At 35.3% G+C, this 23,480-nt stretch overlaps 2 protein-coding genes across 4 annotated transcripts; both read right to left on the reverse strand.

Moving 5' to 3' along the window:
- Positions 1–925: 925 nt before the first annotated feature.
- Positions 926–13,267, reverse strand: LOC110839219 (116 kDa U5 small nuclear ribonucleoprotein component). 2 transcript variants are annotated; one of them, XM_022083191.2, is made up of 18 exons: positions 13,100–13,267; positions 12,150–12,265; positions 11,443–11,675; positions 10,664–10,932; positions 9,741–9,865; positions 9,185–9,309; positions 8,598–8,789; positions 7,723–7,813; positions 7,347–7,482; positions 6,534–6,661; positions 5,773–5,966; positions 5,382–5,548; positions 4,935–5,114; positions 3,751–3,928; positions 3,050–3,333; positions 2,563–2,707; positions 1,689–1,842; positions 926–1,234 (listed from the first exon to the last, which is right to left on the reverse strand). In XM_022083191.2, exons 2-18 carry the CDS (start codon positions 12,261–12,263, stop codon positions 1,031–1,033), a joined length of 2,919 nt encoding a protein of 972 aa, XP_021938883.1. In that variant the 5' UTR covers positions 12,264–12,265; positions 13,100–13,267; the 3' UTR covers positions 926–1,030. The 2 variants fall into 2 exon arrangements, with proteins under 2 accessions (XP_021938883.1, XP_021938884.1); XM_022083192.2 differs by lacking the exon at positions 13,100–13,267 and adding an exon at positions 12,484–12,588.
- A 686-nt stretch (positions 13,268–13,953) lies between these two features.
- LOC110839221 (sedoheptulokinase) lies at positions 13,954–23,453 on the reverse strand. 2 transcript variants are annotated; one of them, XM_022083196.2, is made up of 8 exons: positions 23,336–23,453; positions 22,009–22,256; positions 21,436–21,695; positions 19,669–19,934; positions 18,899–19,036; positions 18,004–18,147; positions 16,845–17,040; positions 13,954–16,518 (listed from the first exon to the last, which is right to left on the reverse strand). In XM_022083196.2, exons 2-8 carry the CDS (start codon positions 22,237–22,239, stop codon positions 16,335–16,337), a joined length of 1,419 nt encoding a protein of 472 aa, XP_021938888.1. In that variant the 5' UTR covers positions 22,240–22,256; positions 23,336–23,453; the 3' UTR covers positions 13,954–16,334. The 2 variants fall into 2 exon arrangements, with proteins under 2 accessions (XP_021938888.1, XP_021938887.1); XM_022083195.2 differs by having other exon boundaries at positions 23,185–23,443.
- Between the last annotated feature and the right edge of the window lie 27 nt (positions 23,454–23,480).

The following is a 23,480-nucleotide window of genomic DNA, read 5'->3' on the forward strand; positions in this document are numbered from 1 at the left end:
TTCAGCCAGTTGTTTCTCTGACAGCACAGCTCATCTCTTCTTCCTATTAGAGCTCCCATGGCTTTCAACTTGAGATATACCATAGTGCAACAATGAATTAGGACCCCATGACAAGTTCAATAAATTAAAACAAGCATTCAATAATAAAATGTTACTATTTTTTGGAATGGAAAAAACAATATAAGAACAGGTCTGTATGACAGCCACTGTCCAGCAGCTCTAAACACTTCTGTGATGACAGCACAAAGAATAACCTCTACAGAGATTTACAATGTGACAAAATCACAAATCACCTGTAAGCAGTGACCATATGAATTATGAGAGGAATCAATCATAGTTCACACATATGCTGCCTTGGTTTGATTCAGCTGCAAAAGTCTATGAGACAGAAGCATGAATCAACTGCACTGAAATCTAATACAGCTGCAGTTAGCAAACATTTCACTGATCAAAAGTACATAAAAAATCTACAGAGGTGTGAAATTTTACCATACTTAAAGATACCATTTCGATGTGGCCTATTTGGACATACAGAGCATAAAATAAAACAGGGACTGAGATTTAAACCAATTAAAAGCAGTCAGTATGCACCTTCTATGGAGTATTTCAAACTGAACAAGAAGTGACAAATCCAAGACCAGGATATAAGACAAGATCTGAAAACATTACAAGAATATTTGATTCAATTAAGGATACAGTGGTATTGACATTATACCACATTCCTATAATAACTTAAAGTATAAAGATTTTGAACAAAATATCACTGAGGAGGCAAGGACAGAGGGGAGAGGCCAAGAGAAGGGAAAGACTGAACACAGATACAAGGGCAGCATGTATGGAATGAAAGACAAGACGGCATATTTTTCATATGACCCAACATGGCAGAAAGTCGATGAATGATGTACACAAGAAATAAATAGACAAATGTTTTTTCCTGTCCTTTTCAATGGAAGTTTTTTAGTAATTTATTACATAAGATATTAAAATTTGACAGATATTATGACTGACACTGACATTGTGATGATGATGCTTACAGAGGATAATTCAGCATGACATCCTGTCTAGCAAGTTCAAGCAACATAGGATCATCAAAGAACTTGTTGATAGACACATCTTCACTCAGGCCTTTACGACGACGAGTCTTGATCATGAACTCACGAGCAAGATGAGTTGCAGGCTGTGGCTCAAGGGGACGTATAACAATGCTTTTATCCAAAGGATCACCAGGAACAATCTGTGAAACACAGTAATCTTCTGCAGTGAAATCTAATACAAAAATTATGATGTGCACAAAACTGTGTATATGGAAGGACACAGTATATAAGCAGAAGTTTTTTAAAAAAATTAACACTACATATAACCGAGCCTGTGGCACCCATCTTTGGTCGTAGCTTTGTCAAGGGCAAATCTCATCAAAGCATTCAAGTAAGTGGAGCTGAAGATATCAATAAAGACTATGTAATCAGAAATACTGTTTACAGTAAAATTATTAATTTTTTAGTTTTTAAAATGACAACAAATTTACTATTTTTTAAATTAATTTTCTGTTAACACTCCTAATTATTTCATTCCTAAATACCTAAAATTTGGGATAAGAAAGAGGAGGGAAGGAGGACAGGGTTTGTGACCGAAGTGAGCAAGAGCAGAGCACCTGGTATATACAAAAAATACACAAAACACTTTCTCACCTGCCAATGGTGAAACACTGATAAACAGAATGCCTGTCCTTGTGTGTGGGTCCTCAAATCTGTCTCAAAGCCAAATGAATCAATTGCTGGGATGAAGGCTTTGATGGTATAAAGGGGTGAGCCAGGAACTGGTGCATCTTGTGTCACATGGCCTCTGGAAAAAACAAGAACAGTTTACCCCAAGTACATAAAAACTGTTTTATAGAATAAGTATTAGATCAAATACAGTATACGGTTTTAATTACTTATGTTAATACCTGTTTTATGATAATAATGTTAACAATAAAAATGTAAAACTATATGTATAACAAAAGAGACGACAAATAAAGGAACTCAGCAAAGGTGTATGAGTAACTCTGTTTAGTTACAACAAACAAATGTGGATTTTGAGAAACAAGAATAAGGAAGTATATTCCAATTTGGAGTACATATATTTTCCAAATGCATTTTCTATGATTCTGCATACCTCAATGGTCCTGACATTAATTTAATAAATTCAAACCTACATCTTCGGAATATATCGTAAGTCCATATTTTATGCCAAAAAATTGTGTAATCAATTATTCCATAAAACATACCAGCTGGTATTAACACCTTGTTATTTTCTTTAAATGGCATGTTGCATAGGTTTGGTAACATTTAAATGGACAACGATGAACATGTGAAACTTGTGGAGGAATTATTTAGACTTAAACTGTGTTCAAAAATAGGGTTGTTATTAGTGATCAAAGAGCATATCTTCTATTAACAGTTCTGCTTATAACATATACTTCACTGACATACAATAGCAATATACCCAAAAGTGGTTCAGCTTCCCTCTCACATACTTGTGAATTCAATAAATACATTTAAATTATAAATGATTAGCACTTACCGTCGTTTGGCAAGTACTGTATAAACAGCAGACACACAATCAGCTGGTGCTTGCACCTCCACAAAAAGATATGGTTCCATCAGGCGTGGTGTAGCCATAAGGAATGCTGAGTAAGCAACACGCCGTGCTGTGGGTATTATCTGACCTATGGAAAACATAATGAACTTCACTCACTGTTGAAGTTTGAAGGTTTCTGATGCAGGACACTGTGTGAAACAGTTTTTTTGGACGGACTCAACGTCTGGTGAGAATTAGTTCTATTCAAGTCTTAAACTCTGATGATTAGCACAGAGTTCTGGGTTGATTCCAATTGCTACCATTAATGTAAACATAAGAAACAAATGTCAGGGGAAAAAACAAAAAACAACCACCATTCACCTGAAGACAGGAATACACCCAACTCCTGAAGCATCATATATATTAAATATAGTACAGACAATGCACAATGTCAAATATTATAATGGTGTAGCCGCCAAACACTCCATACCTCCACCACGATGCAAGGGTTCCATTGCTATTACAGCATCCAGAATCTTGAATTTGACATTTCTGATTGGTTCCTCACACAAGGGTCCTTCCCGAGTACCCCACTGGAAACCTTGAACAATTGAGTCCTTTACAGAACTCAACAATCCTTTGTCTACCTCTGAAGGTAATGTGTCATCCACAAGGATGTTTGGGCCTGTTGAATCAGGACCAAAGGCCCAAATTGAACGAGCTGCAAGCAGATCCCAATCATACTTTGTCTGGAAGAACTCCCCTAAACGTTTCCTGGAAAAAGGTTAGTTATGAACAATCAGTACTTTGGTTATTTAAGGATGTTGTTTCAGCTGTACTCTTTACAAGAGAACAAAAATATGAAAAGCAGGTGGTAATGTATGATACTGGAACAGACTTTGGACTTTCATTGATTTCCTTACTTTGTTCAAACACAGCGACAATATCAAAGAATTAATAAACCAATATACTATCGTGCTGGAAGAAATACATTTTAGGAAAGTAATGTGGCTCTTAGTATATGTATAGACTAATACAGTAAATAACTGTAACAGACAAGTGATGACTGATAATAAGACAAGCTTATATATACAAACTGATGAGTTCTATTTAACACATTCATAAAAAATAAAATAAATTACAAATTGATGGTAAAAAGAAGAACACGTACTGTCCTAACATAAGACTCACTTGTTCCATGATATCTGGACAACTTCATTTTCAATATCTTCTGCAAGTCCTTTTTCAAGTGGCTCAGCAATCATTGTGATCTTGTTCTTCTTATTGGGTGTTTCAGCAAAACATTTAAGTGATGACGTCTCTACTACAGTCTCACAGAATGCTACCACTGGGTCTGCAACTTTGATATCTGAACATCAAAGCACACAATAAACCTGCATTAATAGGATTATGTACAGCTGTCAATAAAGTGGTTTTAGACAGCCAGGGTTTGATTGCTGGCAGGGTTGAGAGATTTCTCTTTGCCACTATGTCCAGAGTAACTCTGTGGCCAGACTATTATCCAATGAGCACACGGATCTACATTCCCCAGAGCCAGGATACAAAGCTTAATACAAACTGTCAAGGTCCAGAATGTGCAAAGCTTCACTTCCATGTCCCCTATGCAGTAGGGCCTTGATATCTGCCTGGATGTTGCAGTAAAGAGAAAAATCCCTGTTCCTAAACAGAAATTTAATCCTGGTTGTTCAGCTTGTAGCCAGTCTTAACTCCTGTATCCTAGTTCTTCTTACTTGACAGAATAATTTCTTATAAAATAAATGACTGAACAAGGTAGAGTGTAATTTTAATTTTAATGTTCCTAAATTGAAGGTTTTCTTAGATTTCAATGATCCTATGTCAATAATCTTAATGTTAAATTTTCTCAATTTAAGATTTTATCAGGTTAGTTTTGAATCATTTGTTCCAAAACAAACCTTAAATGAGATATCACTGTAATAACCAAATGCACAAATTTGTTTCATATATTAATGACATGAATTTGAGAATGTTCTTTTCATGAGACATTGAACAGAAAATAAAATGAAAATATACAAAAGACATTTTATAAAGTGATGACAGTACTCACACTTTCATACTGAAGTGAAATTTAGGTTCAGTAAAACAAAACCACTAGTACAATTCAAGCAGTGGAAATTAAACTTTTAAGAAGTGACAAAAACAAAGACATGCAAAAGGTAATAAATATTTGTCCAGTAAATGGTGTGTGTGTATGTATGTGCGTAAAAGAACAAACAATATTTCCCAAAATTTGCAGGTAGACTACTGAAAAGATGACTACGAAGTTCAGAACAACTTGAATCGAATCCACTGAGAGCAGCAGAAATAGAACAGTAATTAGAGAACATGGACCTTACCAATCTCAGAGTACATCTTTCGGAGGTCATGCATCACACAGTCTAAGTACAATTCCCCTGTTCCAAGAACAACGTGCTCTCCAGACTCTTCAACCCTAGTGGCTAGTAGTGGGTATGACTTGTTCACTTTACGCAACCCATCCAACATCTTGGGTAACTCTGATGGGTTTACTGGCTCCACTGGAATAATAGCAAAGACACAATTCTAAGTAAGATTTGAGGTTTTCACAGCAGTGAGTATGAAGCTTTCTGTCTTCTGGGTTGTTGCACTGTGTAGTCTGGTCGATGGTTACCAACATTTCAGAGGTCATACTGCCTCTGACATCAGGGCGATGAAACGTTGACCATCGACCAGACTACACAGTGCAACAACCCAGAAGACATAACATGCTTCAAAAACAGCTTTTATTAAACAATTTTAATAATGATAATGATTCTTTGCTGTACCTGCAATTTTAATGACAGATTGTGTGTTGAACTTGAGTGGCTGAAATATGTATAATTCATCTGAAATATTGAGATCAGTGATAGTGGATGTCTTCACAATTGGCTGATCAATGCCTTCAATTAGCACCCAATTCCCAGAAGGCACGCGGCTCACCTCCACCTTGTACCTGAAATACAGAAAACTTATTCAGGAATGTAAGTATCAGTTTGCTCTGGGTGTGGTTGTTTCTACATTATTTAAAGACACTGCTTTCAACTGTGAACTTTATAAAGCATCAGATGAGATTTGTATCTACAATAACTTAATTTCAAAGATAATGCAGAATAAAAAATTCTAACGAATGAAGTTGGAATTCCACTTGTATATTAATGATAAAACCAATAGCTACACCTAGCTTCATAAATCCACAGCCTGCCAACAGTGAGGATCCTCGAGTCCTCTTCATCAGCGAGGGTGTAGTTCTCCCCCAGCACCCTCACTTCCTGTCCTGCATGCAGGGTACCACTCATGACTCTTGCCAACACTTGAAAGAATGTGCAGTCTTCTGTTGGGTACATTTTAGTACTATATACCATCAGATGACCCTGCAAGTATATACCACAACAAATATGACATACATGTTCAAAATAGTATGATATTTCATCACAAAATTTATGAACACTTCCTGTACTAATTAACTCAATCTTCAAGTTAAACCCAGCATCTTGTCTGTCTCATTCACATGGCTGCAAGGTTACACAAAAAATCAAGTGACATGTAGCAATGACACACAATAGCACTGTCCTTTTCAATCTCTGATGACAACATTATATTTTACATGTAAAAATTTAATGCATAAAATGTACAAAATATTTTTCATACTTTCATAAAAAAGAGGGTGCATGAATTATGTGATAAAATATGGTAATACCAAATACAGAGAAGAGCCATTACAACAGACTTATAATAAAGAGTGATTCTTAATTTATTTAAAGAGATTTCCACTCTGGCACATGTTATACGGTGCAACTGAAAAGAAAACTGTAAATTATGAATTGAAAGTGGAAGGAGGCAGTTATGCTATTTTATTCTGTTATCCCACCACATACCTGGAAGGACTGATGACAGTGCCCAATAATCACTGGTCAAGAATATCACAACTTCATACTCACATCAGGATTACAGCTGCACATGTGTTCAGCCAAGTCCGTATCAAGAGGTCCAGTATAAATGTGCTGCACCTTTAGCCTGGCGTTGTCAACAGGAGAGGGGATGTGTTGTACACACATGTCCACAAACCCTACAACACAGTAATAACCTTAAGATACAAGGAATGTTCCTACATAGTTTATTTACTTCTATATTCAGATCACATGCACTCTCATATGCTCAGAAAAATATATCTCTATTTTTGTGTACATTTTGCACAAAGTACATATTTAAATTCAATTTCTATTGAGGTGGTATATACCAAAAGTAGTCACACATAATTACTGTCAGTTCATGATGGTCCATTATAACTTCTACTCTATATGAACCTCCCAAACAAAACACAGTGAATATTTAATGAGATACAATAGATTATTTATGTATCCCTCAACCAAAATACATGTTGACCTTTGTTCACAATCTTTTGTGCTCATTTCAGAAAAACTTACTGCCTATAACTTATATGTACCATTTCCTGTGATGGAGAAAGGAGGCAATAGGTTCCTCCAAAATTAGAAGTGTTTTTAATAATACATACATTTAAAATTAAAAATCTGTACATTGTATATATACATGTGGAATACACAAATATCATACCATTCTTCTTAAGCTCCAAGAAAGAATACAACAAACCCTAGCAGCAGAGGATGATTTTTTGGCAGCCAAGATTGTTCCAAAAGTGCAAGTGTTGATATTCATCTGTTAAGTATGCTGAAACTAAGCTAATCTTACCTGCCTTTCTGAAATTTGTACCATCACTTCCAATGTGAACTTACCACTAAAGTCTCCAAGGAACTTGTTACAGATGAGCCTTAAGAGGGGACGAATGTTGATCTTCATCTCCTCTTTAGTCAGTTTGATTCCCAGTTCATCTAGCACTGCAGGAAGAGTTGTGTCCACATCTCCAACTACCTGCACCACATAATGTCACTAATGTAATCCATCTTTATCATAAGCAATGTTGGCTGGCTGGTGATCACTTTGCAGTAAAAATATATTTCCAGACTAAGACATGCATGTTAATGCAATTATTAGGTGTCTTCTGACATTACCATAGCAACATCACTATTTGCACTACATTAAACATGAAGTCATTATTTTAATTCTTATGTGCTTGGTCAGACTTGCAACGTAATTACAATGAATACAGACCTGTGCAAATATTTTGTATAGAGGTTCCAGAATGAATTCTACAAAACTCCTCTGTGCAGAACCATGTGGTGACTTTTTTGTGAATTTGCGCCTGAAACAATAAGACCAAAGAGCTCCAGTACAATTGTAAGAGATAAGATAAAATTGCCTATAAAATTAAAAGTCAAGTTCATAACTTTTCTACAAATAAACATATTTGGTGAGATGTATTTGTATGCATTGTCAAGCACACCAGCAATATCCATTCACATGCAGGAATCCAGAAATAAAACCTGAAGCTATTAGGCCACTTAAGAAAATCCATTTGCCCACAACACCATAACAGGCTGAAAGTATAAGATTTTATAGGATACATTTGAAGCTCAACATTAAATGTTAAAATCGGCAAGTACAACAAACTGGTTTTTTGTTGTGAACAAACACAGTTTGTATGTCTCACTACAGGGAAGTCAGCATATATGTGCTAAGCTGCAGCTGAGTGGCCAGTCTCAGAGACTAGATGTAACGATAGCTACGCGAGTGCATGTAAGTGTAATCACTTACGTGTAGTTTTTTAGTTCTTGCTGTGTACACATATAAGTGACTAGGGAACCAAAGTAACTCAATCTTAAATTTACACTCAAAACCATAAACATGAACATAAATAATTTCTTACATTTGTAACACATTTACACTGAGGCTTAAAATTTACTTCCCACCAATCTCCACAAACTCAAACATGATGAGTGCAAAGCATGTTTCTTAAGTTCTGTTCTCATGCACAAACACACATTCCATTAACACATAGGCATACACACGCACACAAATATGCATGATAAATTTTATAAAAATTGCTATTAGAAATACAAATATTTAAAAGTCAAGAGGTTACTTACGTTTTGCTGTTGAAGTAAATATCTCCCCATAGTCGGCGAGAAAATTCATTGATGTTAATTCCATCGTAGGTTTGGGCATAAATATTAGCAAAGGACTTGAGGGTGAAGCATACCGCATATTGGGAACTTGCAAAGCACACATTACCCAGGATTGGAGAAACAATCTTTGGATTCTCTTCATCAGAGTACAAACTATTTGGATACAAAAGAAGAATCACATTTAAATCTCTTGAAATTCGTACGAACTTTGTAGCATTTGCCATGTGTAAAACACCACTAAAATATAACATCAACAACAATAATAATATGGCCACAGCACCGCTAAGGCCGACAGGCATCAGCTTCAAAAATGCCCAGGCTAAATTCCAGGGTGTTCATGTGGGATTTGTGGTGGACAGTGTGGTACAGGTCAGGTGTATCTCCACAACATCTGGGCAAGGTGGCGTGGAGGGTCGATATTTCTCAGAGCAATTCAGTTTTCACCTGCCAAACCACATTTCATACCCATCTATCATATCACATGACATGACTTTGCCACAAAGAGGTGGCATATTACAATCTTAATTATTAGCTGCAATTCACCTCACCTTAGTAAGCCGTTGATTTCTTCGACAATATGTCGCAGTTTGTAGTACGCATCCTGAGGTGGCAGCTTCAGTTCCAACATTAGTCGATCTATCTTGTTGATACAAACTGTGATGGCCAACTTCTCCTGTCATTGACATGGTTACATATTACGACTCTCAATAGTATAAATATCTCATTACATACTAATGAATAACCAATTAATAAGAAACTACTTTATTTCCATGTGAATCGTAACATATGATCAGCATCTAATAAATATTATTATTGTATGAACTATTGCCCAGAAGCCTGAAGCAGACCACAGTAGCGTTAAAGTAAGACAGGCTTTTCTTCTGGCATCATTTTAATTTTGTATGGCTTGGTAAATGCTTTATTTCACACTACCTAATTCCAGATGACTTTAACATGGCAGTATAACCACAAGACATTTCACTAATAAAAACTTGGGTTTAAATTTAGCTACAAAGTTCAGATTTAGTTTCGTGATATGCCGACAATTACGCAATCACCAATAAATCAATCGATGACTAACACAAATATTTGTAACTAAATTACCTGCACAGCATGCTTTAAAAGTCGTTCTGTATTCAGCATTACACCTTCTGCTGCATCCACAAACAGCACTACTCCATCACATATACGTTTTGCAGCTGTCACTTCATCTGAGAAGTTGACGTGTCCTACAAAGAAAATGTCAACTTATGCGATCTGATATGTTTCAACTGCAATCTTACAGTTAAAATTTTGATACAACAAATTCTTAAAATTTAAATGCCATTATAATACAATTAGTGAAAACAATAATTCTCTAAACATTCATAATCATAGTTGATTCATCACCTCACAATTACCATGTCTGTCTAACTAAGGTCTATGAGAGCTTGGATTTAAGCTTATCATCCTTAACAGTGGAAAATCTTTAGAGAAAATACTTTCATCACTTGTTGCACAAACATAAATATTTTCCCCATCTCTTCATAGTGACCATAAAACTTGTTAAATTTTGTCCATAAACATCAGTTTCACACCATCATAATAATGTAATTGTTTACATATTTGTAAATGATCATACAGAATATGATGATCTATCTCCACACAAAACTTCACATGTCTTAACTCCTGTGGTTCATTAGTTATAACTATTAAATATTATTGTACCTTGACAAAAGCTGCATATTTTCCAAGGATATTGTAAGATTTCAGAATTCTAAACTAAGAGGTGCTATTACTGTCACATCCACCTCAGAAGTCTGCACAGCCCCAATGTGGGTATTACAGATGGCAGGAAAATTTAAAGGAAAAAAGATTGGGTTGGTCACTGAAGTCTGTACAAAATTTAATGAAAATCTATCAGTTGAAAAACTACTATGGAAAAGAGAGACTTCAGACAGATACACATGATAATACATTCGGCCCATCTTTCCGTACAAAACAGAGTAAACAGGTTAAAAAGAAACAACACCTTCATCTTGCAATACCTGGTGTGTCAAACACATTGATGAGATATGATTTGTTTTTAACATCTGGTAAAACCAAAGTTACAGGAATAGCCTTAATGCCGACACCACGTTCCTGCTCGGTGAAGAGGGTGTCAGTGTAGCGTAAATTGCGTTCCTCTGTAGACCGAAACCCAGGATGGGTCTGGCGGATCAAGCAGTCAACAAATGTGGTCTTTCCATGATGTAGGTGACCTATGAGTGCCACATTGCGGATAAGGTTGGGATTGTCCATCATGTCAGCGAGAAACCTACCATCCAGTGAACCCAAAAACATATATTAAACATATCCAACAGGCAAATAATGATTATCAACCAATACCAACATATTCAAGCATGAATGACTAATGTTAGGTCACATATGACACTATTTCAACTACATTGCTAATTTAGTGTCAACTGAGATGGGAAGACCATCAAGCATGGTGAGTAATTAAGTACTTGGATGTAAGTGTTAGTGTTCTAGTGGTTAGTGATGTGTTAGGCTTTTAATATTATTGTAAATGCATAAACATCTGCCATATCTAAGGGTCATTAAATATAACAGAGAATTACATAAAAAAATAATGATGACATTTGAAATTTCATGAAAAAGTACCTCTTGGTTTTAACATTGTTATAGGTTGGAGAACATGTACAATATATACACACACAAATCACTGATGGTAATATACACCTACCTTTCCACAGAAACAAACATATATCAGAAATAAACAGATAACTGAATTCACCTCATTATTTATGAAATCACCATTACTTACTCCATGTTATAAACAGTTTCTGGAAGGTCCTGTTCCTTCAGTTGAAACTTCTTCTTCTTTATGGGTGCAACCAAGGGCTTGTCCAGAGGTTGATTGTCCTCTTCTTGAACAATGGTTTCCACCTCTGGACCAAACACCTCTAGTGCTGCTGGATAATATCGCTTGTCCTCATGTAATACCACAGCCATCGGTGTTGTATCCATCTCTTCTCCCTGGTCTTCTGCCCCCTCATCCTGAAACAACAATAAAAATTTCTTGCAAATCAAAGATTACCCAAAGAAAGTGGAAATTTATCCTTTGTGATTCTGTACAGCTTACTCATATTGCTCAAGTTCACTTATTGCAGATACAAATGTAATACCCGTACCAGATGACAACTCTTACTCCACCACTAACAAACCAGAAGTCAAGTGAATTATTTAGAGAATACTGTACTTAAAACCTGGAGAGACTGTAAATGAAATTAGTGATGGAATTTAATTCAGATTTTGCAAGTGACAAACATCTATAATTTATTGTTGCGAGATGCCAGCTGGACCACATGTAAACAGTGGCACATGGTCAAAAAATGTTAACTTTTCAAGGGAGACTGTGAATCATAAAGTGTTAAGGCTTGTGGAGGTAAACAAGTTTCATGTCACAATTTGGACTAAACAGGCACAACTATTATATACAACTATATGTTACTATCCTAAAGGATAACTTACATCATATTCCTGAGCCTCAGGCTCTCGGTCTCCATATCCTTCTTCTTCTTCTTCATCTGACTCTAACTCTGGTCCTATGTAATTTCCAAACTCATCATACAAGTCAGCATCCATACCTATATCAAGTTAAACAGTCAAAATAAACTATAATATATGGACCAAAAAATAAGTGGTACTCTACTCTACTCAATTCAACAAAACACAATACAAATAACAATTATCTTTTCACATATCTCTACAAAGAAAAAATTAGGAAGGATGGCTTCAGCGTCAATGTAAATGCAACAGACAACACTAGAGGTTAAAATTCTGTCTCCCACAGATCACATATTACCTTTCAAACCTAAATATGTAAAATTAACCCTTGAATTGCACGATTTACGAAGAATATATGAAACTATATAATGAAATAATTATAAAATGTCCAGCTCAATATAGGATTTGAGACTATCGCGGCGAGTACAATCAATAAAATCTTCTCGGGCATTCAGCCGTGTTAACTGGTTTACTACGGTAACTATTGTCCAGGTCAATATGTATGCAAAGTTTTATTCGAATGTATGACATAATTACGTGACTTTAATGGTTTAATGTAAGTTGTTAAAATACATACAAAACCGACAACAAACACATATTTCGGGAAAACGTATTTTCGTATAGCTTTACATATGAATTATCATAGTGCTCCAGCAACTTTAAACGAATTGTTTAAGGTTATGACACGGAATGTGTAATTACATAGGTTAGAGAACTTTGAAATATAGTAACTTAAATAACTGAATTCACTGGCAGGTATGGGTCAACGTACTGTGAATTTAGTAATAATAGTTTTATTTCAAACAGCAATACATTTACGCATGAAAAGGAACGACAATTTAAATGTTAAGGTGGCGGCAAACTGGTAATAACTTTATTACATATAAGTGAGAACCAGGCATTTGTCTACTTACTTATAAATTCTTTCCCCTCTTAAAATTCAGTTACACTTCTAATTAATTTTTATCACTTATGGTTTCCCGATAATACAATTCCTTTCCATCAACACATGTTGTAATACAAAACACTGAACCGAATGTAGTACATCAACTACTATCGACAATTCCTGTATTCCGTGCTATTATACCACAGAGGACAATTCTCCACAGAGTACTATAATCACGTAAGATTTGAGGTTTTAATCACCATCAACGCCGGTAACGGGATGAATACGTAAATTGTGACCAATTCTTAATTATTATTATTTCAAAGTCCTGGTCTATAATAATCCAATAAATAAAAACTATGTGCAACCAGGGATATAATTGTCTTTGAATTTCGTTGTCATAGTTGTTTGCACCTGAGCCATACCTCGCATACGTACATAAAATGACGAAGTTATGTCATCTGCACAGATCGAAGGTCATACCATACCGCAGAATCCTTTTAAGTTCGAAAATTCAATTTAATATTTTGATTCGTGCAATGCAGATTTCTTCATAGTTTATGCTTAAGGACTACTTCTGTTAACGAACTGTAATTGTACCTAAGAAAGCAATTACATGATTTTTTTTTGCTGTTATCCATGGTCAAGCAAATACCTTATGTACCTGTTCATGCCCTGTCAAGATTTCCTTATGGGATAGTAAACTGCAGGACCAAGGATATTCTTCCTCTACACTGGTTCTAGAATCATACTGCAACAATTATCTATGTGGCAGCAAAGTTCCTGGCTTATATCTCATGAGGAACCCACACTGAAACCATCAGGGAGTCTGACACTCTTGATTGTTCCATTGTATTTCTCACTCTATTCAAACTACAAACATTTCTGTAACACAATTTATTTTTGAAAGCATCACAATCATAAAAGAAAACAACAATGTCATCATATGAGTATTTTGTACCTGGCAAGTCTTGATGGAGCTGACAAACATACAATAAAGTTATGTTAGTACCTTAGTAACAATATTATCCTGTCAACACATCCACCACTTAAACGGTCACTTGCTGATGATACACAGGTGAATGATGAACTTGATACTGTTGTGGTGGGCTCCTACATCTCTCTAACAACTAAATAAAGTTGTCCAAACTGTGCTGGTCATAAACTATGTGGCAATTTTATAATATAAACAACGCTAAATTGTACAATTTTTCTCTTGCATGACCAGAAATGTAAGACTGCTGGGTAATATACAACAAGGGATTTTCTTGCTTCATGCACAATTTGAACATAACTCTAACCTAGCTCTGTGTCAATCTTTGGTAAGAGATAAATTTAAAACAAATATATAGAAAACACATGTCTACTGATACCATAAAAAATATTGTCTCTAATCATCCCAGAGAGACAGACAGAAAGCAGTATTTTACAGCTGGCTAACAGAATGAATCAAATAAATGTAAAGCAAAGAAAGAGTTTTCAAAGACAGTAGCCACAAAAGGAAATATGGGTACAGCAAGTTCATTAAAATAATAAATAATGAAGACAGAGACAGTATGGACAGTGTAATACAACCACCAATAATGGGTAACCTTCACAATTAGCAGACAAGTAAACCTCACTGGCCTCAGGGTGTACTTCACAAATAAACTTAAAACAACACTATATCACAGTATTATTTGTGGCCCTCAGAGGCCTTCCATACATTTTAATTGTATTAGTTGCAATGACTGAATTCCTTATTTAAAACTTACAGAAAATAAATACTTAAGTAGAATAGCATAATTATCAATCCATTGGACATAATTATGTATGTAAAGCTTTAATATCAAACCCCATCAGATCATATCCTCCCACAGCTATAATAAAATCTACAATTTGTTCCAAAAGCAAGCAAGTCTTGCCTAATACACATTCCTTCACTGAAAAGGATCTAGTATATGGTGCATATGGCACTGTGTATACAAACTAACTGCACTTTTCTGCATTAACAATGGGACATGGCAAGTTATCACTAACTTGCATTCTACATTAAGAATATACTGTAGTCTTATAAACTTTTATTTAAAATGGCATCACCTGTAAAAATTCAAATTTTCTGTGTAAAGTTCTTCAAACTGGGCTGGATGTTTATTCCACATGACAAGAGTGAAAGCAACTAAAAGTTTAGTCACTCATATGAAATTTATAGATTTACTTTACAGTATTCCCCCTTTTACATTATCATAGCCCTGCTCACAAGATATAACAGGTTAACCCTATGTTGTCTGGTTTCTGTTGTGGCAAAATGAATTACAATCACTACTCTGTTACACATCACAATGCTCTTATTATTATAGGAGCAACAGTCTATTCCTTAAGTCAGACAGACTATTGTACTTGAACAGAAACTACAAGTAACAAATGCAACTGTACAGAATCTAGATCTCAGTACTTGCTACATAATGGTACACATTTTAATCATATACAGATATGTACAAAAGGCAGCACTCCGTACTGCCAGACACAGCGAGAAACTCATATGACAGCTGATAATAGTATTGAAAACAGACCATTAAGGAGTTCTCATTGATCCTAAATACAAGGTAGATAAAAGATTGGACAACAAAGTGACTGAAAACATATTAGATGACAAGACAATTTTCACCACTTTCAAACCCATTCTACTGGAAGTTTTATTCCTGACTATTGCATGAAGCTGACCACTCACATCCATCTACACTTACACTTCCCTTTGCACTTTCACAGTCTTATATTTAATAACTGACCTTTACAAGGTAAATGTCATGATGGTTATTAAGGTTAGAAAAAAATAGCACAGCGATATTTAAAGTTGATGTCACTATGATAACAAAGCTGAGGTTTGGTCCTCAAGGTCTTTAAGATGGTAGATTATTGAGTAGGGTGCAGTTTTTATAAACATACTATTTATTTCAGGGAAACACAAACTAACAAAATGGTCACTATGCAGAATATTTTTGTGTGGAAATGATAACAGAAAAATGATCATAACCTGGCCTGCACAATGTGTACACTGATGTATCTAACACATCTACAAATAACATGCAGTGCTAAAACCTGTAGGTTCTAATCTTTCAGAAAGCACCACATCAATTGCTAACTTCTTTAAGCATTTGTTCACATCTTAACCGTTAATATAAATATCTACTACAAGCATTTATTTACATTTTATCAGCTGTCAACAGCATTTTTCACTGTACTATAGCTACAGCCATTAACCCTGTTTTACCTCAGAATGCAATTTACTGGCATTCTACCACTGCCAAGGCTGCTCCCATGGCTGCATCACCTCCTGACATGAAGTCAACAGGAAGTTTGTACCATTCTTGTACCTGCTTCTGTAGAACTTTATTGCGTGTGAGGGCAGATCCAATACCAATTATTCTCTCAATGTTGGAGGCCACTAGCATCTGTCGAGGCATCATGCTAAAAACAATTGTTCAGAGCTTAATTTTAGATAACAACATACACTACTTTATTGAGTATTTTTTAAATTTTCCATTGTGATATGGTCTGATTCTTTTACTTAGGTGACAAAATAACCTAGGTTCTAAAAACAAATCATGAAATGTCGTCTGAAAGGAAGAAAACAAAATAGTCTTCTTCGGTCATCAGCAATCCCAATGAAACTATTTTTTTCTAACAATCTCCACCTCCATCATCAGAAGCTACATTCACTTTGGTCAACTATGGAATTGTAGAACATTTGATTTTGCCTCTCTGTTTTTTCTTTCTGTCTGTTCTTGACTTACCCATATAAATTTTCTATGAGTCCAGAGCATACGGCTTGAAATACTTGGCCCAAACCCAAAGTACCTGGATCAACATTTAAAATGGATGCATTCTGTTCAGGCACATGGCGTTCTCCCAGCAAAGTTGGCACAACCCGCAAGGATGACACAGCACAGTCCTGTCCACCCAGGCTCAGAACTGTGTCCCATATCTTGGCTGTCAATTGAACAACGCATATATCAGAAGTACCACAAAATATGAGCAAAAGATAAACTTATTTTCTTTCACAGGGATGAAAATTATTAACTATCACATATCAATTCACTGCTAAACCATAAATCACACTTAAATAAATGGTAAAGAGCAGTGATTTTCAAATCTAATCACTCTACAAACTCTTTCCTGGTAGTTGCTAAGACAGCATAAAATGGTATAATAGTAATCAATATACCATCACTGTTTCATCAACAAGCAACCATATATAGTTTAATGCATAAAGTGATTTATTTGGTATGTACTTGTTGCTAGAGTGTGGTGTGGAAAAAAATATAAATAATGTATAATGCTACAAACTCATTTTTAGAACCTGAGTAGTTGAAAACAATTCAAAGTTTGTTTCTTGTAGCACTAACGTGTATGTGTCAGTAAACAGGTGAAAAGTATGTTATTACTTACATTGTTTTTAAGATTTACTGCAGATGCATACAAAACATTAATTCAATACATACAAAATTACAATCAATAATTAAGAGTTCATTAAGGATGAAGTGTTACATATAAAATACAGTTGGGTTTAACTTTGTCTGATGGCAATAACTAAGAAACAATTCCTATTAAATCTGTGACAGTTTGTTTGCTAATAAATCATAAACATGTAGACAAATTCTGCATGAAACATTTGTTCTACTAATAATTACAAAAATGGGAATTGTGCAAAATTTAAGATTATATTGGGCAAATTTAATATATTCAGAATTTGTGAAAATTTTGCAAAGAAATTGATCCTTAAATTGTGTAAATATTAATTATAGTAATTTTTACTTTTTTCCTTGCTACTCTCATCATATAAACCAAAGCCTTTTTTTTTTTTTTTTAAAAAAAAGGCATCACAAATTCTTCTCACAGCTTTTGTTTACCTGATCAGTACACTTTCTGAGTAACAAAAGAGACAACACTCACACTGAGTCACATTGAAGCCAAGTTCATGGGTCCAATGTTGTAACATACAAACAAATGCTGCCAGAGCATTGCCCCCATTGAGAGATGCAGCGACTGCCAAATACTTTTGATCAAAATATGGAAAGTATTCCACTGGTGTAACAACTACACATACAAAAAGAAACATATTAAAATAGAGCAAAAGTTAAAATGTGAAGCTTAACCTTTATTAACTCTACTTTTGCCTTAATAGTTCACTTCTTAAGTAGGGTAGCAACTTTACCTTCAACTTGACAAGCCACTTCATTACCTTCTCTAAATCAATGCAAAATTATTTTCTCCTTAATACACTTAGTGCCAACCCAGTACATGAAATTACCACGTAAGACTGCCAAGACTTTTTGTGTAAAAATGCAGACAGAAAAAAATATCACTCAATTTAATTTTTGGTTCATTCAGCCCAAGCACACAGAATTTTTTTTGGTTCATCTTTCAATAAAACAATCCCATGTTGACCAATCAAAAATTCATCAGTCTACCAAATTTGACAAAGCAAAACTTTATGCATATATAAATGTATAATTAGTACTGTCTTCATTTCTGATGTTGGAATGGCTCATAGTAGGTCTGCTTCTAGACACCAACCAATGCCAACCACCTCACAAATCATTTTAATCCTTCTGAACATAAAATCTGTTATCCACAAGCAGCAATTATATTTAGAAAACATAATTTATATTGGCAGATGCTGCAGTAAGCAGGTCTGTGTTAATACAGTCAGAGCACATAACAAGACATAACTGTGGACAAAGAACAGCCAATTGCTACAGCATTTTCTGCTAATACAAACTATTCCTACTCTGAAACTGGTAAACTGGATTACAGAAAGTTAAGTACCCACTATGAACAGTCATACCTGGACACTGGATGTTGGGTTCAAACTGTGGAGGCATAACATATGCAAGTTGTGCTGATGTTGAAATGTTAAGAACAGCATCATCAGGTTTCTGCATTGTAGCTAACACTGAACACTGTAGATCTCCCAATGCTGCCCCTGTGGGCAGCAATCAGTATCTTAATGCTCGTATTTTTTCCTACCTCAAACAGACGAGAAATACATTTTACATTATGACCATGGGTCGTTAAGATATTACCTGTAACTGAGACTTTAAATAAACATGCATGAGCAGATAATACTTTGGCTCTGTGATATTATTAACCCTTTGAAGCTGAAGCACGTCTAAACAATATTTAAGAATTCAGTCCATGCCACAAAGAAAACATGACTCATCACCATTACAAAGATAAATCAGTTGATGCTGTTTACACTGACAATCATACAAAACACAAAATGCAGAATTACCAATTGTTAGATCAGCTGGTACATATAGTACAATTCAGCATTAAAGAGTTAAAGGAGGCCTTGATTTTTATCCTTATGGACTTGTGTTCAATGTATTTCAAACAGTAATTTTGCAGCTAGCGCCATGACAAAAGTTTGTGTAATTTTGGTGTAAAAGAGATCAGAGTTGGTTTTTAATTCTGATTCTGAAGAAGAACTGAGGCTGAATGGCTATGGTGACAAAAGCATTAAGGAATGAAGTGTGAGGCATACAAGAAGCAACGAGAGAGCTACAGTACACAGTATCTGATCTAGATTTCTACGGTGGTCACTACTGACATTACCTACTGAAGTTCCACTAGGGATTCCATACCATGGCCGATCCAAAGTTCCAGCTATTGCACCTGATTTCACAATATGTGGTAACAAATGTGTTGGAAAGCTTGCCCCTTGTAAAATATCAGAGTTCCATTCTGCCACACAGGTGTTAAAGTAACCCCACCCTGCTGCATTTTGAACTGACATGATGGGATGATCCAAGTTACAGAGCATTGCCACAGCAAAATCCTGCACCGTTCCAGCTCTGTTATAGCGTTCCAATTTGTCAGGTCTGTACAGTGCAGAAATACAGGTTAAATAAGAAAATACTATACTATATAATTAGTTACTGATTTGTTTCCACTGGCTAACCAGGGCAAGTCAGTTGTTCCATTTTATAAATAATATAAATATTGAATGGTTTGAATACTTAATTTGATGCTTGTTATATATGAGTTTAGTATTCAGAGGGTTCCAGGTTTGATCCCACCCACTACTAATTTTAAAAATAAAAATTAACAAAAATATCAACTAATATGACAAACAATAACCTGAAGATGGGAGTATAGTCAACTCATGAAACATCATGTACATTAAACATATCCCAGACATAACTGTGGTGTAATAAACAACTGTCAGAAAAGTTTAGAGAATCATTGTTGAGATTTCAGTTTCTCACAGCGGCAAGTACGAAGATGGCCATCTTCTGGAATGTTGTGCTATGTATTACAGTAGAAGTTCACTGACAATTCAGAGGTGCTTACTGCCTCCATCACCAGGGTAATAAGTAAGTTACTGGCCTGATGATAAGAGCAAAGTACCTCTCAAATGTTGGTAAACTTCTACCAGACTACATGGTACAACATACCAGAAGACAGTCATCTTCGTTATAATTCTTGTTATTTAAGAAATACCAACCTCGCCTCCTTTATTTCTCCAACATAAAAATGAAGTCAAGAAATCTTTCAACCAGCAACTGATTACAAAGAACATGCAGATGTAAGAGTTATGAAGAAATCACACCTCAAGCAAGAGCAAAATTGTAATGTATTATATAGTACAATGCTAACTAGAATTTGCAGACCAAAGTAAATTAAGCTACATGACTACTGACTGAGAAACAATGTGTTAAAAGCAAAACTGAGTTTTAAATGTAAGAACATATTTTAAGCATACAAAATATCGGTTAATCCAGAAGTAAGAAGCGGCAGTGACACATATATACATGGAATGACTTGGATGAAAGAACAGAAGTTCAGAAACTTTAGCTGAATAAACACAATCAGCCAAAAAAGAAAAAGAATGAATAAATTATATGTAAAACTTTCAGGTCAATAATACAGTTGATGAGATTACTACATTCAGAACACGAACAGACGGACAGTCCATATTTTCAGAATGGGTGAAGACAGGTGGCTGGAAACTGCATGGAATTATAAATGTACTTGGCAAATGGGACGATGGCAAGAGTATTTTGAAACTGATACTAGCTTCAGTTGCATACTCCATAAAGAAAATCACATATAAATATACATATAAAATATTGCATGACTCTTCTAATTCCCACAATTGGACAAAATAAAAATGTACACTACACAGACAACTAATATATTTTCATTCAATAACAGTAAATTGTCATTTTCAGCCTTATCCAAATTAACAATATAACTGATATCATTGCCACTGGCATGTGGCGTCTCTTATCCACGTACTGACCAATCTCATATACGACTGTGAGGTGATAAGGTAAACAACTGGAACAAGTCTTTAACGGTGATAATGGTGTTCCTAACCTGTTTCTTGTAATCCAGAAGAGAGTTGCACATCCATAACCAGAATATGTTGGGAGATGACACTGGGGCACAGGGAGTGTATCAAGAAATGATCGCTCACAGCGTGTATCTTGCCAGGTATATAGAGCTGATACATTCTCTTTGGGAATCTCAAACCTACATCCCATGTATGTTTCAATGCAGTCCCAAGCTTTCTTATCTTCCTTGTTAGACCACAACATAACACCATGCATCTGCCCACAAATACCAATGCGCCCCACCTAAGGATCAAATTATAAAAATAATAGTAAAGTTCACACTTGTTCATTTCTGTTAATTTGCTCCATTTCCAATTTCATTGGATAAATTTATAACACAAGTTGATAGATATGTTTTGACTTGATAAACATATGCAGTGTAACCTATGGAAAGCACCTTACCAAGATGTAAAGTGTTGAGCTTTGAACATGAAACAGTTAAATAACAAAGATAAAAATGAAATTACAAAAGTCACTACTTCAACAATCAATGTCTTAGGATATTTTTACACTGTGTCAATAAAAAGTGAATATGAAATGGATACAAATCTCTCACTTGTTTTAATTGATCTTTCGGCAGTCTGGAGACACAACTGTTGAGCGCTGATATGATCTTTGGAACATCTTGCTTATTGCCCTCAGAGCCCAGATCACTTGGGACATTGGCTTGTGTGTCTTTAGTCTGCTTTGACAAAACTTGTTTGTTGTTTGGGTCCACAAGGCAAACTTTCACTGATGTTGTGCCAATGTCAATACCCAAAATAAGATTTCCTTCACCAGCAGCCATGATATGATAGATGTTTGCTGTAAAGTAAACAAATATTTCCTATTAAACTGTGTGAAGAAAATCCATGTCATGTGGGTCCCTTCACCATGCCATAGCACATCCTCAGGGTGTAGATTGAATGAACCTACAAATATTAAAATTTTTGCAGTTCCAGTCAGTCTACACAGATGGTCCTCCAGCCTGCTGGGCTGGACACAGGGCTAACAACCCCTAACCATAAAAATTTAGCATGTGAAACATGTAACACATTACACAGCGCAACAACCCAACAACCCAGAAGACAACTAGCTTCAAACTTATAGCTGACCCATACCTTACAACCAAAATGTAGCAGCTGGAACAAGCCACTGATCATTTGCTTCCATCCAGCACCACAATTAAAAATGTGTGGAGCTTTACCTCCGCTCCCCAAGTATTCGCGGTGTGTTGTTGAAGTGAACACGTGCGCAAGCACACACACATACACACACACCAGACACTTAATACCAGAAGTGTACATACATACATACATCTTTATTACATTCCATGGATCCATAAGTTAGTCAGATGACAATAGGATGTAGAATAAGTCATAATAATACAATACATGTTATACAAATACAAGTCATACTATTATATAAATGTCACAAAATACAAAGGGTTCACATAAAGTAGAGATAAATTACAAATAAATCCACCCATATTGTTTCCAAGTTCAGAATGTTTTGTTAGAAAACTCTAATTCAATAACAATTTGGGGAAGTAGGTGGAACACAAAATTTGTTGGTTCACAGACTGCCAACACAGATCTAGAAACGAAATAAACCTCGAATGTAAATTTAACCAAGTGAATTTACAACATTCATATCTTAAGAAAATGACACAAACCTAAAATTGTTGCATTTTGTTCTGAAGATCATGTTTAATACGAACACACATATAAAAATGTACGACAGTGAGGCCTACCTTTCAACCCCTGAGGCTGAGGACTCGGAATATTACACACAATTATATAAATTAAAAAAAGGAAATGTTTGCAATAATACGTTTAATTTCAAACGCACATATGCAATAGCAAAGATTGTACGAAGAGCAAAAACGTTTCAATAATCTGTACCTGTAGCTAATTGTATATTTCAACGTAAACATATAATAAACAGTGTAATACTACAAACTTCTCCAATTAAAATAAATGATCACTTTCCCCCCACATCTTCATGCCTGAGGGTTTCGCTGTGACGATTGTATTTGTTTCAATCTCA

Source organism: Zootermopsis nevadensis, unplaced genomic scaffold (genome assembly GCF_977971745.1).
Source record: "Zootermopsis nevadensis isolate Lab colony 2312 unplaced genomic scaffold, Znev_1.0 Znev_ptg000021l, whole genome shotgun sequence".
NCBI classification, from domain to species: domain Eukaryota; kingdom Metazoa; phylum Arthropoda; class Insecta; order Blattodea; family Termopsidae; genus Zootermopsis; species Zootermopsis nevadensis.